The sequence below is a fragment of the Dromaius novaehollandiae genome, chromosome 1 (genome assembly GCF_036370855.1).
Source record: "Dromaius novaehollandiae isolate bDroNov1 chromosome 1, bDroNov1.hap1, whole genome shotgun sequence".
Lineage (NCBI taxonomy): Eukaryota > Metazoa > Chordata > Aves > Casuariiformes > Dromaiidae > Dromaius > Dromaius novaehollandiae.
Genome location: NC_088098.1, coordinates 187,207,163 through 187,225,428, shown reverse-complemented (window position 1 = coordinate 187,225,428; position 18,266 = coordinate 187,207,163). Strand labels below are relative to the sequence as shown.

The 18,266-nt window shown below is 44.1% G+C and overlaps 1 protein-coding gene across 1 annotated transcript in view; it reads left to right on the top strand.

The window, feature by feature from the left end:
• Nucleotides 1-4,185: 4,185 nt before the first annotated feature.
• Nucleotides 4,186-18,266, top strand: part of ERICH6B (glutamate rich 6B) — a 33,716-nt gene continuing 19,635 nt past the window's right edge. Inside the window, exons 1-5 of the mRNA XM_064507138.1 lie at nucleotides 4,186-4,558; nucleotides 7,425-7,482; nucleotides 9,955-10,043; nucleotides 11,410-11,478; nucleotides 13,887-14,009. Of these exons, the coding sequence (XP_064363208.1) occupies nucleotides 4,186-4,558; nucleotides 7,425-7,482; nucleotides 9,955-10,043; nucleotides 11,410-11,478; nucleotides 13,887-14,009 (712 nt within the window). The remainder of the gene's footprint in view (nucleotides 4,559-7,424; nucleotides 7,483-9,954; nucleotides 10,044-11,409; nucleotides 11,479-13,886; nucleotides 14,010-18,266) is intronic.

The following is an 18,266-nucleotide window of genomic DNA, read 5'->3' as shown; positions in this document are numbered from 1 at the left end:
CAGATTATGCCACTAGGCACTGCTGCTGTTGCATGGAGCCAGCCAAAAGGAAGGAAGATGAGCTAAGCTTGTATTTTAAGAGCGCTCTCTCTCTCTTTCATTGGCTTTGAAATATGCTCATTTTAGTTGTGCTTTTATTAATTAAAATTCCTGGGTTTTTTAGTCCTGATAGAGTATAAAAAAGCCTCACTAAAAGACAATAAAAAGGTCTAAAACATTCTTGAAAGTGGAGAATTTCAAGGATAGCAGCCAGTTTTAACTGGTGATGGTGTGAGAGGTCTTACCTTGGTGAAATTTAGCACCTGGACAGAGCTGAAGAGAAGCATTATGCACAGATGCAGGCCAAGGACCAGCCCCTGCCCTGCAGACATTGTAAATATGGCAAAGGATTGCCCTAGTGCGTGCTCTGAGCTTGCCCAGATCCATGCATTGCAATTCAAGATAGATGGCAATTACAGGAGGTGAGAGTAGGGAGGTGAAGGTGATGCTGGGTTGGGAGAAGTGGCCACTGGGATTGCTACATGAGACTTAACTTCAAAACCCCAGGTCCCGGGACATGATTAGTACCTTCTGTTCAGCACTGGTGAGACCGCATCTGGAGTACTGCATCCAGTTTGGGGCTCCCCAGTACAAGAAAGACGTGGACATACTAGAGTGAGTCCAGTGGAGGGCCACAAAGACAATGAAGGGACTCTAGCATCTCCCATAGGAGAAGAGGCTAAGAGAGCTGGGACTGTTCAGCCTGAAGAAAAGGCTCAGGGGAGAACTAATTGCTGTCTGTAGCTGCCAAATGGGAGGATGAAGAGAAGACAGAGGCAAACTCTTCTCAGAGCTGCATGGCGGTAGGAGAAGAGGCACTGGACACAAGCTGGAACACGGGAAATTCTAGGTAGATATCATGAAAAACCTTTTCACCATGAGGGTGGTCGAATACTGGAATCAGAGACACTGTGGGACCTCCATCTTTGGAGATATTTAAAACTGGACTGGGCCTGGCCCTGAGCCCCCTGATCTAGTTGGACTTGCTTTGAGGAGGGGGCTGGATCAGACCAGACGACCTCCAGAGCTATCTTCCAATCTGAATTGTTCTATAGGTCTGATACCATAAAATCTTGATACAAGAAGCAGGACACCAGGAGAAAGATACAATCAGCAGACTTAATGACAACAGGCAAGTTTTAAAGTATGATTAAGAAGCAAAGGAATCTTAACAACATCACTTGGTTACCATAGAAATGATTGAATGGTCCATAAAAATGCAGAAATGGCAAACTTTTTCAAAAAAGCTTGTTCTCTAAGGAGATGAAAACCAAACAATATAATTATATAGTATGAAAATGACATATTTCCTGTCCCAACAACAATGAAGGATGCAGTGTTAAAGAGCCACTAGTAAAGCTAGATGCTTTAAAATCAGCAGACACAAATAGCTAGCCCAGATCAAATAGTACATAAAGAGAAACCTTAGGGATCTCTCTGGGCCATTGTCATTGCTTTTCACAAGTCCTGGATCAGAAGGAAAGTTCCAAGGAACTGATAGAAGTTGATACTTAGAAAGGTTGACAGGAGAACTAAAGATGGTCAATAATGTGAATCAACACAGAGTTAGGGAATTTAGCTCTTGCCAGACCAGCTCAGTGGTTTCTTTTAACAAGATGTATAAGTTTGATGGACAAGAGGAGAAGTGTTGATACAATATGCATGTGCTTCCCTGTAGTGTTTGACTTGATTCTGCCAGGCATTTTTGTTAAGAAATTATGCTATGTCAAGTTTGTGGATCAAAATGTGCCAACTGACAGGTCTCAGGCCTGTGGTCTTTAGCATACAATAAGTCGGAACAGATGACCATTACCAGAGTATCACCAAAACAGTGCTGACTGGGACCTCGTGAAGTTGCCTAGTCAGTATCTGCACTATGGACTGTGCTGTGCCATTCCTGCTCAGTGTTTTCCAGGTCCATTCTTAGAGATTTCCAGTGATGGAGACTCCCCAGCCCTCACAAACAGCCTGTTCCCATGCTTTTCCATCCTCTCTATGGGAAGGTTTTCCTTAGGTCTTGGCTGCATTTCCCTTGCTGAAATATGACCCCATTATTATGTGTTCAGCCCATAGTAGATGTAGAGAGTACATTAAAGCCCTTCTGAAGGGCTAAATTACTCCTTATTTTTACATTCTTTCCACACATTCCCTGGCACGTACTGCCTCAAACTGTACTTCTTACCTTAGCTGAGGCCTTTCTGAAGCAAAGCAGAGTGGAGGAATTATTGCCTTATATATGATGTAGCTGCTAAGAACAGGTATGTCACAAGATAGCTGAAGTCCAGGTATTTCATGCCTCCTGCTTCTCCTCTTTTCATAAGGTCTTTTACACATTCAAAGAAGGAAAGGAGGTTTTCTTGATGTCATTTGATCCTGTCCAAACCCATGCTACCTTTTTTCTTATGCCCTTGCTTTCTAGAGGCCTTTCTAAACTTTCTAGGAGCCTGCAAATAAGTAATTCACTTGTTTCAGTGTTTCTCAGAGAATTAAAGTTAGGCTATTGGCCTGTAACTCCCTGGCTTTATCTTTTTCTCCTTTTTAAAGCTGATCTCTCTTTGCCCATTTCCCTTGCTGTTCCAAGTCTATAAATGTGGCAGAGGACCCTCTCTGTCTGTTCCCATGCCACCTCTTGCACTGCTGCCTTCCTCAAATTAAACTTGAGTCCCAAAGCCTAACTAACCCGAGTCTGCTGGCAGAGACTGCCCTCCCCTTCAGTCCTAGACATCTGTCTGTTGGTCTGCTGGTTCTGCAGATTCACACCTGGTCATTGGACAAGTTTCTCTACATGGTTCTGTTTTTTAGAAGGAGAATGCAGAGGCTCTAAATTAACAGTCTCAGCCACGTGTCCATGCAGTGGCCTTCAAGCAAGATGTAAAGTCATAATCCCAGTCTGCTCCCATATGGACATCCCAGACAACAGGCAAAAAGCACGTCCAGCTGAGTGGCTCCCTAAACACCTGGCGAGTGTGCATCTGTGTGTGTGTGTGCGTGTGTGCGCAGTCAGCTGGGAGAGATGTGGAAGAAGGGTGTTACCATCGCAGTGTCCCAGAGGTGATCCAGACAGGGGCCCCAAACCTGATGCCCAGGGAACTGGCAAGTTTCTGACCTCCTGTAACAGTAAAACACCTGGAAATGGCAGTCTCAGTTTGTAGTTAGCCACAGCAGAGGAAAATCATGCCTGATGGAAGCTGGCAGGGAGCGGTGGGCAAGAGAAGAGGAGGTTCTGAAGCACTAGTTCTGCCAAACTAACCTTATTATTTTCCTCTCCTTTCTGTTTTGACATTAAACAGGCTGAGTGGATGAAGGGAAAATGCAGACACAATTAACCAGATATTGCAAACAGCAGGGCGAGTTGCTTCCTATAACTAGTTTATGTTTCAGATGCACAACTATACAGAATAATGCAATAACACAAATAATGCAGTATTTACCCAGGGTTTATTCACTGCAAGTCCTTTGAGCACTGCTTGTGTTTGTCTTTATTTAATTGGCATTGTCGGATGGCCATCAGCAGGTCCAATTAAACAGACTCAACAGATTCCACTATATATTTTTATTTTTTTCTTCATCAGCATGTAACATAAAATGTCCAAAATAATTTGTCTGAGCACTGATAATGAATATAAAGTGTACTCTGTTCCAGCCTTCATAGAGTAAATTTCAACCATACAGCATTTTACAGCCAATGCAAACTGGGTTAATAATGAAATCACCAATGTGATCTTTAGTACAGCCTTAGTGGGGACTAGGGTTCATTGTGTGTTACGATTCAAGGTATTTGGTTTCTCATCTTTGGACCTGTTTGAATACAGATAGTTGTCTGCATTATTCAGGCTGTTTGGGCCTTAAGTGTTACGTGGAATTGATTTAACAAAATCCTACCAATGGGACTTAAGCATGCCCTTAATATTAGGTATTTGTTTAAGTGCTTTGTTGAATTGCAGCCTAGTAGATCCTTCTAAAAAGAAAGTGATTTTCAATCTAATAAGGTTATCTTAGTGTGAACATTTTAACTACATCAATCAATATGCCCGTCAGGAGTAAATGACTAATGGGATTTCTCTTTTCTTTCTTTCTTTGTTACTAGAATGATGAATTGACTTTGCCTGTTGCTGAAGATTCTCATCTCCTTAATGCATTGCAGATATGTCTAATGGACACAAGCTGTCAGGGTCTGGCAGTAACCAGTCCCAACCAAAAAAATTCCCCCCTGGGAGTATTTCATCAGATTCCAGCTCTGCTGTTCCGCTCCTCACAGAGGAAAATGTGAAAAAGCTGGAAAAGGAGTACATGAATTCTAAAGAAGCCTTCAATAAGCAGAAAATAGAAGATTATATTAAGCAGAGCAATCTTGCTCTCTCCAGCAAAGAAATAACTAGAAAAACCAGCAGAGAGCTTATCTGGGATGAAGAGCCTGAAGGAGCCTCCTCATCCTTCCCCACAAAGTGGAGTGAAGATCCCAAAGAAGTTCACTGGAAGATCTCTGAAGAAATTTCAAGGAAAGATAAGCTATTAACAGGTATTTCATAGCAATCTGTTAGTGGGAAGGAGAGAGAATTAGATGGATGCCTATGATCTTTTTGCACACAGTAAATATAAATTTTCTCTGTAGGCACCTAAAATGGTGCTGGGTTCTGAGGAGCACAGGTGTCTGACCCTCCTTGCCTGCCAGCAAGGGCTGCAGTTGTGCGGACTGTTGAACTGGTTTGCACAGTCGATTTGGGCAAAGGTACTGAGCTTTGAGAACATGGTAAGGAGCACTAGCACCCAGATACAGATCCCGTCTGCGGAATCTGTTAGAGAGCTTGACACAAACACAAAGTGCTAGTCTAAGTACTCCAGCTGGAAAAAAATGGGACTTTATAAATGACTTAAATGGAAGCACAGTGAAGCCAGGACAGAGTATATCTGGAAATCCTACTCCATTCATTTTAGGAAATAAGACAGCACTTCTGACTTCCCAAGGTGTTCAAAATCTAAGCATTGTGACTTAGGCTTGTCTGTTGCATGCAAATGCCATCAAACTAGAATTAGACAATTTCTTTTACTAGGTATCTAAAGCTGTGTTTACATTTTTTTCCACATACCCTGCTTTTAATAATATTTTACAGCTCATTAAGCAATCCAGCTGACATTCAGAAGCAGATAACAGAGACAGAAATGTGGTTAATCTATAAAAAGGATGAGTCCCTAAATTCCAGGGGAAAAAAAAAATCTAAGCATGGAAGAACTTGTCCCATTTTGGTTCTGGCTGCCTGATTCTCCAAGCAGTCACAACACAGCCCATCTCCTCTGCTTGCAAGCCAGAATGTGGCTTGTTCCTGTATGCAGGACAGGGCCTCAGCTGTCCCTGGGGAGTGAATAAGAAAGGGACAAGTGGCACTAGTCGGAAAGGAAAGGTCCACTGGGAAGGGGACCACACAGCGGCTGTGAGGAATGGCAACTCATTCCTCACATTTTGGGCAAGCTGTCTTTAGGCAAAGATCCCAAACTGTGATCCCAGTGGGACTCCTTGGCCTTATCCTAAGTATAAATCAATTTCTAGAGGAAAGATAGGACTTTCCCCCTATATCTTCTTTGGACATGCTTGAATATGGTGAGAGGCATCATGCATTCCACCTGCCTATAGCAGGATAGCCCCCAGCACAGCCAGCCTAGGCACAGCCAGAAATGCACAGCTGGCCAGAAGGATTCAGCCTAGCCCTTAATGCAAAGAAGTCATGCATTATTCCTCCTCAGGGCTTGGCCAGCAAGACTGTTTTCTGCTCACTTTTGCATTTTTTTAAATGCAAATCTTGCCCACCTCTGAGAATGAGAACAACTGACTGTTTGCACACACAAGGTTTATTTTTGAACAGTTTTCCACATGGAAATCAAATATTCTTAGCAGACATTCATGAGCTGCATCCTTGAGGATAAATCTACCCCTGCAAGAGGCCAAGGATCTGAAACAGCCATAAGTGACTGTAATCGAATGCATGCAGAAACCTCTCTGAGTGCTATCCCAAGGAATTGCGTGTTGTATTTCCGCACCTTTTAACTGGCAATTTAAAATTCAGATGAAATATGAAGTTTATTTTAGCCTATTCTGGTTCAGGGCTAGTATTTAAATACAAGTAGGTTTACCAAGGAAAATCAAATATAACTTTGGGAATGCCTCATTTGGGACCTAAAGTGAATGATTAGTATGTCTGGAAGAGTTTATACAGTCATGGGTCTTCTTTGACCTTTTTCAGTCTCTTTGAATTGTTTTTAGTCTTTCATAAGAATGGCTTGTAAAATCAGAGCTGCAACCTTTTGATGCTCTTTCTGGCTCCTTGTTACAATTGTGCCTCTCATTTTTCTATGTCTCTAATATATTCTTCTACATTTTCTCTTCCACCATCTCCTCGTGCCACCTTACTGTGCTGCACCAACACCTCTTCCCTCCCCACATGCCTCCATGCCCATGATCTTGCCCAGGCCTCTGTGCTTTCATGGGCACCTCTCTTCTCTCCCAGCAGCTTCTGCAAACTCCTGCCCTGAATCTCTCCCTCTATCCTCTTTGGTTTTTTGAAAATACCTGCACTGGGCATTTTGGCACTGAGATACCTTCAGTAACCATTGGTTCAACTGGTAGAGTGTTTGAGCTGAATGCAAATCTCTACCGATTAAGAAACTACAATCAGCTCTGTAGATGGGAGTTGCAACAGATCTGCTGTGCTCTGCACACAGAGAGAAACATGTAACATGTGGCCACTGAATTAACGCAAACCTGAAGGAAAAAGGTGCTTCTCTGATGGTAAGCCCCTCAGGGCATTTCATGTGCCTATATGAGGTGTTTGGGCCAAAATCCCAAGTGTCCCCAATACTCATGTAGCATCCTGGCCTTCCCGCAGAAGGACAGCCTCTGGTCCCCTTCCCTCAGCAACTGCTCAGCAACACTGGCAACAGCTGGAAGTAGAAGAGAAGGCAGTCATGCAATTCAATTTGGTGTCGTTACCCCTTTGCAGGCACACCGGCATAAGCAATGAAGGTTAAACACCCCTGGGAATATGTTCTCCCAATGAGTCGGTAAAGTTAGAAGATCCAGAGAGCTTACAAACAGAACCTGAATGGAAAAGGCAAAGTAAATTAGCTTGTAACCCTTGTTCCTTCTTCTGCAGAGCCTGTCCTCAGTCTACAGCAACTTTTTTACAGCTCAATTTGGGAGCTATTTTTTCACCTGCCTGCAATTTATTGTACCATTAAAATAGATGAGGAAAAATGTTCCCCATTAAGGTGGGAAGGTTTTATCTGACGTACAAAATAATGAAATGGCAAGAAATTTCAAGGCAGAAAAATCCTGCTGTTCTACACAAAAAAAAATCTCTTTTTTAAAAGAAAGCTTTTTCTCTCTTCTCCAGAACTGGCGACAGATTCCCTATCAGCTCTGCCCATTGGTTCTAAGCTGGAGGAATCCAAGTAAGGAAAGTAATTGGTAACATTTTTCTATATAATTCAGTCAAGTTAGACTGTATTTATGCTATATGTAGGCTCACAGTAGGAACACCTAACAACTGGAGATTTACAGTATGTCTGAGACATCCGCAACCTGGCAGCCTCTGCTGTATCTGCACTATTAATAATCTGGAAGTTATGTCTGTCTAAGTAATTATCTTTGGGCCCCTCATTGTTTGGTATATTAGAAAGGACACTGTCAGCCTCTGTAGATTTAATTATTTTTCTTTTTAAAAACAGATAAATCCTGTGCAGCATCTTTAGAAATTGCTGTGATGTATGATTTTTATTTTGCAGAATGCTCTTTTATCTTGGGAGGAAAAGTAGGCCCGATTCCCCAGCCGAGGTAAATCAGTGTAATTCCACCCTTCACTCTACCAGTGTTGCCAGAACAATGTTGATTTACATCAGCCAGGGATGTAGCTCACTCCTTTTGGCTGTCCAATATAAATGTTAGACATATCTAATCTTTGTTTCAGGCAGAGAGGAGGAGAAAGAAGAGAAACTGAACAGAGATGCTTGTTCAAGAGACAAAAAAAGACCAAATTCTTCTGTGGTGTACTTTAAGTGGCACTCAGTTCATTGACAGTATTCTTTATATGAGTATTTGAGGGATGTTTTGGCTTTTTTCCTTAAAGATGTTGCCACAGCTGCTTAGCACCAAGGGGAAACGGATATAAGAAGCTGTTTAAGGGAAGGCTCTGGTGCATTGCTACATGAACATCCAGTGAGATTTTTTTCGTTATAGTGTTATAAATTTATAACTTTCAACCTGAAGGAGTCTAGGCTCTATTTCTTCCAAAATTACTAAGCGCTGTGAAAATGTGGTCTGAGATAAATTCTCCATTGTGCTATCAAGGGAAATTGGCCATAAGGTTTCCAAGAGGGCTAACAGAAAGTCATTGGCATAAGCAAATGGGCTGCACAAATGCAAGAAAAACATTACTGCCAACCTATCTGATAGGTTTATGCTTTCCTGCGAGGTGTATCGCCAACTGTTGCCTGCAGCGGGATGTGGTCCAGCTGGTCAGCTCAGCAGCAGGATGAACTGAACCTGCTGTTGAGGAGCCAGCTGTGACTTGGGCTGTCAGGATTCAAGCAGTGACTCCCGGCAAATGGCTGGGGCCGTGCCCAGACCCTCGCTACAGATGTCTGCTTGGCATGAGCAGACTTCTTGCCACCGACGGTCCCGGGAGCAAAAGTCTGGCGAGCTGGGTAGCGGGCAACTGCTGCCCCCTCGGTCTCTGAAATTAGGACTCCCATGACATTTGAGTTATATCCCTTCCCATGGCTCCCCTGAATATAGTGCTTCCTGGTTCTGTTCTTCACCTGTACGGTGTAGATGATGGTGTTTCACTACCTCAGCAGAGCTGGGAGCGTAAACACGCGTAATGTTCGCAAGGTGCTCAGATAGGAGGGTGGTGGAGGCACTGGAGCACCTCAGCTCCCTTTATTCCTCTGAGGTTTTCATCTATGAATGGATTAATTTGTGTGTGCTGTGCCCAGAATCCTTTAAAATTCTTAGGCAACTAATAAAAAAGCAGTGATGTGTAACGGCCTTGTTGAATTACTAATGCAGATAAACAAAAAAAATCAGAAACCTTTCACTTTTTCCCTTGCATCAGATCCAGTCAGGCCCCAGTGGCACTTTGTTCATCATGATATTTTTTCATACTTTTTTTTTTAATTTGCCAAGACCACAGGCATCTTTAAATTAGTATGTCAGAGGCAAACAAAAAAATTCTCCCTGCACTGCATGGATAGAAGCGGCTGGTAAGCTGGTAACCTTGATAGCTCTGTGTCATAGGCTCAGAACAATTTCACATCTTGCCAGAGAACTTCAGGTGAAAAGGGAGAATGGGAGGATTTCCAGGAAGCACCATTTGTTGCTGGGCATGCTGTGATAAGGGAGAAGTCTTTCTGCTTCCCATGCCAGAAATGGCACCAACATAGCCACAGCCTGCATGGGATGCAGAACAAATGCCATAGTGCAGAGTGGAGCAGAGCAGACTAATACCATTTGCAGAATCATGTAAAGTGAGAAAAGCAAAATATGGAGTTTAGGACTGATACAACCTTGTTTAGTGTAAAGTGCCCAGTGAATTAGAGGTAAGAAAGTGGTAAGTCTGTGGAGGCCTCTATGCACAGTTCCTACCAAAACTCCTTGTGTATTTTGGGTGCTGAGGCTGACAGTTACCCCACTACCCTCTGCTGCCCTTAGCTTTGCGAGTGCATCTCTCCTTGCTATGCAGAGGCCGAACTTTCTCATTTTCTGAAATATGGCTCTTTAAAGTGACTGATGTTACCTGTCCAAAACGATGACACCAAGAAGCATCAGTAACTGCTGGGAAAACTTGCCTGTTCCTAAATCCCTGAGCACTCTTCTCCTCTGGGCATAAACTGAGTTTGAGCATCCCACCCATCCCATCTTTGCAGGCAGCATGTCGATGGTTCTTCTGCCTCCCCCTGCAGCAGCAGGCACCATGTCGAGGACGTGACAACTCAGACAGAGTGGAGCTATTCAGGTAAATCCCTGGCTGCCAGGGAGGACCATGAGTTCATTTAAAGCAGGCCTGTTCAACATCACAAGTATTTGACTCTCCAAAAGAGCCAGTTTTAGAGAAATGAAAATGGAGGTTTGCTTTAAAAAGTGGCTTTTTGGCATGAGTATTTTTTTTAAAAAATACTCAAAAAGTAGGTCTTATTCCACTGAAATGTTGATCCAGTTGTAACACTTTGATGGGAGGATAAATGCCTCTCATAACAGATTTCCTGTTCCCTTCCTATTAGTCCATGCAAAGGATCCACAGCTTTTTCTCCTTACATCTAGATTTGGTTTGCTTTCCACATTACTAGGTATTTCGTGTAGAAATTGGCTAAAGGAGAACACTTGGGTACAGATACAGATCCAGCTAGATATCAGTGAGAGCCCAAGGATAAGTCAGAGCCATGCTAGAGAGTGCCCTGAGCCTGTACGACCCGAGCCTGCTCGGTCAAGGCCCAGTCAAAAGCTAATTTTGCAGTGAGCCAAAGAAATCACCCAAAAGCAGTAGTGCCTGTGTTAAGAGTATAGCAATTCTAGCAGTTAAGCATGGGTTTGAGCCTGCCCTTGAAGTCTGTCTTGCTGACCATCACCATGACAAGCCCTGACCTCAAGAGCACCTGGAGGCACCTTCCTGCCTCCCGCAGCCCAGAGGTTGCTCCTCCTGGTTGCCACCAGCACGATGAGTCTCTGCAACCATTCAACATCACCCTTCAAGGCCAGAGTCTCCTCTTAGGCTAACTCAACTCCTTCTTTTACAGCTGTCCAGGTTCAGAGGGACATTTGAGAGCTGACGTTGCACTGATTTCCATGGGCATGTTGGACACTTAAACGTTTTAGGGGATCCTGACCAGAGTGTTTATCTCTGAGAAAAGCACTACCCCCACAAGTCATAGTGCCCAGGAAAACATCCCTGCCAAGTTTGGCCCTCAGGCTGCCGAGAGCACAGGATGGTGATGTGGTCCTGGGCGTGTGCCCAGAAATACATTGTCACCAGGCTATCCCAGCCCAGGAGGATTTATTAAATGCTTAGCTAGCAAAACAAAAGACATTAACTTCTTGGCTGTAGCTTTTTGCCAAAAGATAGGCAGGTTGTGCTTCAATGCAGATGTCTCAGGGAAAAATGTGCAGTGCATTAGAGAGCTGTGACTCATAGAATAATTATCCTCATTTCTCATAGTTTATTAATAATTTAAACCCAATCTTGGTGTTATTGATCTATCATTGAATCGGAGATTTATTTCAGATCTGTAGTCACAGGAGCAGTAAATTTAATCCCCCTTCCCCTCCCACCCTTCCACCCACTAAACTCACTTTATAACTAAAACATGATGTTTGGGCTGTTTCAGTAATAGCAGAAGAGAAGAAAAGCTCAGAGGGAGCAAAACGGAGCAGCCTTAAACCCACAAAACATCAAGGTGAGCAGCACTAGTCTTTGGATTTTAATACATCTTTTTAGACCATACCTTCCTCTGCAAATGGTCTTAGAGATGCTGAAAGAGTTGCAGTTGTCACTTGCTGGCATAAGCATCCCAGACAGATCCTAAACTAGTTTTGCCTAATTTTTAAATGGGTTCACTACGATCACTTCCCAGAGGTAGCACCAGCTTTGCACATATCCCATTTGTGGTTCCCAGCCATATGCTTTACCCTCTGGAAACACAGATATGATCTCACCGAAGTAAAAGTGCCTGCAATGCATAGGCTGGGAATTGCAAGGCACACAAGCTAATCAGGCCTGGGCCTGATTCTAATCTTACATAAACTGGTGCAAACCTGAAGCAGCTGCCCCAGTGTCTCAGGAGTATCATGACTGTAAAATCAATTTAAGTGCGTGGAGGATCAAGCCGAGAAAATGTAATGTGAAGGCTCCTACAGCAGCACTCACTTGGCAGTAGCATCTGTCCAGTGCATTCACTGACATAAACAGCAAGACCTGGCCTTTTAAAAGAAGCCAGGAATAGCAAACAGCATGCTTTATATTTGTAAAGTGCTCAGAATAGTGATTTTTGTAGGCAAATGAAACACATTTTTATTAGACCAATTGCCATATATAGTTGGGGTAGAAAATGTGCCTTTGGGTGCGCCAGCACTTCCTTGGGTCCAAAAGAAAGCAGCAAATGTGACCGAAAGCTTATTTTTTTCCATCTATATTAACGGATGCAATAGAAGATATTAGCATCCCCTGCCAGCCCAACCTCACTGTTGTCCTTAGGTTTGGGTTTTTGGGGTGTTCAGTTTAAATTAGCTAAGCTCAGAATAAGACCAGCGAAATGCTGCTATTTGCTTAATCCCACAGGACAACAGATGGTTTAAGGAGTAACACATCGGGATGCAGGTGCTGGGAGCTGCAGGGTTGTTTGGAGGGCAGCAAAGCTAGGGAAATCAGGGGCCAGAAATTTTGCTCAGCATTTGGCTTGCAGTGCTGGTGGGACTGTTGCAATCAGCTGGTCAGAGCTCCTGCAAAGCCCAGGTTTTCCTGCACTGCACCTTTCGCTTCTGCTACTCCCAAGATAGTCATTTGACCACATTTTACCTGAAGCTGTAAATTCTTAGAAATTGTGTCTTTCTTGCACTTACAAACTAGTGACCTCCCTTCCTCCCCTGCCTCAATGAAATAGGCGGAGAGAGTAATTGCATGCACAAGTACCAATTACCAGTGCAAGTGTGTGTTTTGAGTATTCATTTGCAGAGGAAACAGATTCAGCACCTTGCTGAATATTTAACCCTTCCTCCCACAGTTTAGTTCCAGACTGGCAATTAAAAGAGTATTTTCAGTACTGAGTGGCCATTCAGTAGAGAAATTGTCTACGGGATGCAGTTCAGTCTTGCTCAGATAGTTCATACTTTCTGAATGAGGTGGTTACACAGCCCACATCCTCATTATCACCCAGCCTATGACATCTAATATATTTAAGTCTCATTACACCCTGGTAAGGTGAGGAAGTACCTTTTCCTACCCTGTTATAAGTGAATAACTAGAGAATTATGCCCCCATCTCATACCACCCGAGTGAGCTGCAAACTTGCCCTCCTTTGAAGCACTTGCTGGAGGTGCCTGGTTGTTGACTGTATTATCCTCCTAATTTAGGCACAGGGGTGAACTTGGGCCTCAGTAACCTGAAATTCACACAGGTTTCTGGGCTCACGGGACAGCATCTTTCTCTCTGGACCTGTACTCCCATCTCAGCCTTGGCCATGCTGACGATGGAGGCTCTTGAGCGCAGTCGTTCGATTTCAGCCCTTTCACCTCCCCACAGCGCTCAGCTGCTCCTGGTGGCTCTCCCCAGCCGCTACTGCTGTGGTCTCTTCCCAGGACCTCCAAGGGTGACTCTTGTCACAGGAAAGTAGTGGGACAGTTTTCCTAAACTTCTTGATATTTCTCAGCCAAGTGGAGTCCTTTACAAAGGAAGATGAAGGCCATGCTCACTGCCAAAAATGCTCTGGGGCAAATCATGTAGTAGGATTCAAATGACAGCTAGACATTTGATATTTATAGAAATCTAACAACAGTTACAAGAACCTGCTTAGCCTGATGTGCTCAGGTTCCTCCCCAGAACTAGGAAATAACTTCCACCTTCTTGTATTTCATAATTCATGTCTAACTACAGGACAGGGGGCCTTTTTCTCTCTCAAAATGTCCAGGTAATGTACATCAAGTGGGCATCATTAGATGGACCATCACCTTCTTCTGACCGGGCTGTCTGTAGTGCAGGAGTCTGGTCCAGGCTCCACATGACTCCCGTTAGTACCTGCAAAGGTGTAAAAGCTATTTCAGTGCTGTGTTCTCACACTGCAAGAACCTGTGCTTTTTCCTCCATACTTAGTGGTGCTCTTCGACAGTGAGAAATACTCTGAGAGGGAAGAGAGCAAGGAGAGAACTGAAACTGAGAAAGAGGCAGCAACTGAAGGAGGAGAGGAAAAAAACCAAACAGGACTGTGTGAACAAGGTACAGTGTGATCTTTTCATTAATCACGGCAACTATGAATTAAATCTGAGGTTTCTAGATGCCCAGCTTTGAAAATTCCAGGCTAAACCAAAACTCATTTTGTTCATAAGAATAACCGAACCATTTAAAGTCCTTCATTTGCTGCTGTGGATCAGAGACTGGCAATATTTGGTAGTAGTGGTGGACAAGTGATCCTATCTAGTCATAACATCCAGAGCTGTAATAAGAATGATAAGGGAAATGTGTATGTGGCCATTTTTGTCAGGACACTGGACGTAGCCTCCAGGAGAGGGTCAGGTGAGTGACTGGGCTTCTGCGTCTCAAACTGGAGGTGGCCTGTTGTGGCTGCCTTCCTCCCGTGCTCTTCCTCCTTAATTTCAATGAATTTCGGTTCTGCCACATCTCAGGTAGGTGGAGTATGGGGTATCAGATAACACAAGAGGCAAGAAGAACATGTGGATTGGAGAAAAAAAAGGATGGAAAAGGGGCAAAAGAAGGAAAACTGGAGATCTGAGAAAATTAGCAAGAAATATGAGATCAGAGAAGGAAAACTATCCATAGCTGTGGGGGTATAAAAGAAAAAAAACAGAAGGGAAGACCCCAGGGAGGGAAGGAAAATGAATAGGGAATAGGAGAGAGGCAGAGAAAAGAGGAAGAGAAAGGTGGAAAAACAGAGGGAGAGAAAATTGAAAGGGGAGGTGGACATGAATTAGAAGCAAAGCGGGAGAAACAGAGAGAAGAAATTTAGTTGGATAGCAGAGCAAAAACTGTAAAGCAAAGAAGGACCAACTCCAGAGAGCTGGGGAGATAGACTCAGCAAGTTAATGATGTTCCTTGCCATGCATTGAAAGTTTCATGTCAAAATATTACAAAAAAGGTAACTTCTGCTTTCTTGTTCTGTCTGGATAGCTACAGTCCTGATTGTAGCAAAACACGTCCTTTCTGCTTGGGATAGAAAGCATTCATACTGGGGAAAGAAGGGGAAAAGGCAGAAAAATGAGATTCTTGCTTTTTTTGTTTGGAGTTTTTTATTATCACAACACTACCACTGGCTTTCATGCACATTTCTGCACTCGTTACATAGAAAGGGGCTGCCCAAAGTAGGGGATATGCTCTGCAGTGGAAACTGCTCCAGTATTTGCCAAAATAGATAATAGGCAAAGTGAGGGACAGCATTACAGACAAATACTTGCCTGGGTTACCTCCTTTTGCCAACCCAAATGTCTTGGTTTCCTATCACCGGGTGCAGCAGCTTGAAATCTGCCAAAGGAGAATTCCTGGAAACCCTGCTCCATTCCTTCCCCCAGCCCTGCAGCTCCTTGCTGCATCCCTACTTTTGCTTGTCAGGCATTTATATAAATAGGATTAACATCTGCAGTTACACTTAGCTAGGTTGCAAATTACACAGGCTATCAAGCCTTGTGCTTCAGGGCATACACTGATTATCATTGGAGGGGCAAAAATGAGTTTTTCCAATAACAGAATATTGCATGATTGACTGGGGATATTATGGGGCAGAGTGGATTAGCCTTTGCCATCAGTATCAGTTATGTGTCATTACTGCCTCGAAGTACCAGACTAAGCGAGCCACTTCCGTTCAGGCAGTGCTGGACGTGGTTGGGTCCAGAATAGTAGGTTTGGTTGTTAAAATCATAACTGTTTCCTAAACCTGCTATAAAATGTGCCTCCAGCAAGTTACACTCCCTACTTCTGCTGCCCCTCTCCTGGGAAGTGTGCCACAAGCCTTAGGCTCACTGGAGGAGCTCTTCCTCCCCTCCCTTGCCCTCCTATGGCTAGACCTAGCAATTCCATTTTTATTATAGGGAGTACAACTCCTCCCATCTCCCTGCCCCTGAGCCCAGTGTTTTCACCTAATTCAAACGGTATACCTCTGGCGGTAGTTTCTTTGACTGTAAGCTATGGGCCAGGTCCTGCCCTACAGTGCATATGCTGTAGCCGTAAAACAACATCCCACAACTTGATTTTTCAGAAGCCCAAATCACACACAGGCTCTTGGAGTTCCCCATCATCGCTCTGCTGCTTTTCACTCAAAGTGAAGGCCATGGCCTACAAAAACTGGAGTGTCTGTTGCCATTCCTGAGTCTCATGAGATCAAGAGGTATAGGAGGAGCGGTGGGGCTCTTGCTGCACGAGGAGGCTGGAGGATGCAGAGGTGTTGGGGTATCTGACTGCTCTGGTTGCATTTTTTCGTGAGTGCAAAGCTGAGCACAGAGAACAGCATATGCTGAGACACATCTGAGTATGGAAGATAATATCATCTTGGCTGGCTGCAGCCAGGATTTTCCATCCTGCTGAGATTATGACAGATCAGCAACTTGTATCGGCAAAGGTCAAGGTGCAGGCTGGATGGTACATTTTCCTTGGGAGAAAAGTGGAACAGGTCTCCAGTCCAGACAGAGGCATTTCTGATGATGCGTGTCCTGGAAACTGGGAACTCCTGACTGAAGGATCTCCTAACTACTGGGCAATTCTCATTTATGGTGCTTCCAGATACACATGAGGGAATTGAGGTCCACATTAGTGCTTTAGTATGTACGAACAGATTTGCCCACCCTTAACCTCCAGAACATCTCATTTCTTTTCTCTTGGCAGCAAATGATTGTCTCATTTGAATGGAAGTAAAGAGCTAGAATTGACAGAAATCTAAAATAAGAAACATAATTAGCAGCAAAACTTTTAATTCTCCATTCTAAGCTATTTCTAAATGTGTTGGTGCTTATTTATTGAACTTGGCTTGACATTTAGACAGTTCCTTTTAATGCTAATAGGTTTGATTACCACGTTGAATCCTATTGCTTTGAGGAAACTGCTGCTCAGTATTCAGAGCTGCCAAGTTCCTCCTGCACAAAAATACCTGCCTTTCTTCACAAGAATTATGTATTATTCAGAGCAACCATATTAAAATAAGACAATCACCGAAGCTAGGAGTCTGAGATAATGAGGGCTGCACCCGCGGCCCACCGGGGCTGCATGCATCAGATGGTGTCTGTGGCTGTAGGGTGCCCTGGCCTGGAGGTCCAGGAGGCTCTGCTCTCCTCCATGCACACCCTGCCACCACGGCCTGCCTCCCTTTGTCACCTGATCAAAAGCCCACTTAATTCAGCAGGTTTCCACTTACTTCAGCAGCATTTGGATTGGGCCTTCTGAATATTTCAAGGTGTTTTTCTCTGTCACACTCATCTATCTAATGCTACCTCTTGCATTTCAAGCTTGTTAAAGCAGGGCTTGCCTGGGCTCTACCTTTTTGTGGCTTCCAAGACAGCTGTGTAGCCAGGCAGAAGCGATGCATATGTGTTTCTCAAAGTTTTGGCCTCTAAATACCAAAGAGCACCTTGACCAGGACTGAGGCAAACCAGAGCCCTCGGCGACTGCACCAAGAGCAGGCAGACCTGCCTGGTGTATCTTTCCTCCTTGGCCCAGAACATTTGAGATGTGTCCTCCAGTGTCTGACACTAAAACCAGCACACCAAAATAAGCCTTCTGGACTTTCAGTCATGATGGGACAAGGCCAGCCCGTGCCTCAGCACACTGAGAAGCAGGGTCTGGGCATCCTCTCGTTCATTTGCTTTACTTGGCTGCCCAAGAGGGCCACTTTAGAGAGACTGTGTTTGGTGGGGGATGGGGAGCATCAAGGAGGATGAGTGGATAAAAGGGGCAGCTGGAACAGGGGAGGAAGAGGCAGAGGAGAGTGAGGAAGCCGCTTGGCTTCCCCACATTGCAGACAAGAGCTGGGGTTTCTCGCTCTTATACACTTGCATTTTGAGCTCTGCAGTCAAGGCCCTCTTCCTTGCCATCTATACTGAGCCAAACACAGCGGGAACCCCTTCCTAATGGAAAGTCAGGGTCTAGAAATGGTATTTTTCATAACGATCACCATCAGATTTTCGTCCATGTGTGTAATGGAGCTTTTTGTGCTGCCTCCTGTGCGGATCAGTTGAATAGAGAGATGTCTGATTGTCCTCCTGTATCAATGTATATCATCATTATTCCTTCTGAGTTGTTGCAAAAGAGCATAGGTGTCAATAAGAATAGAATTTGGTCTTACATTTAGTTTAAATTAAATTTTATAAGTGAAAATGGTAGGTTTTCAGGAAATAAGCATCACCTCCACATTACTGAGCAAGCAGTGTAAGAACAAGGCTGCCTGGGAGATACAGCCAGCCTCCCAAAATACAGCAGGCTGGTAAACACTGTGAGGGGCAATAACCTGAAAGCTGGGCTAGTTTAACAAGCTTT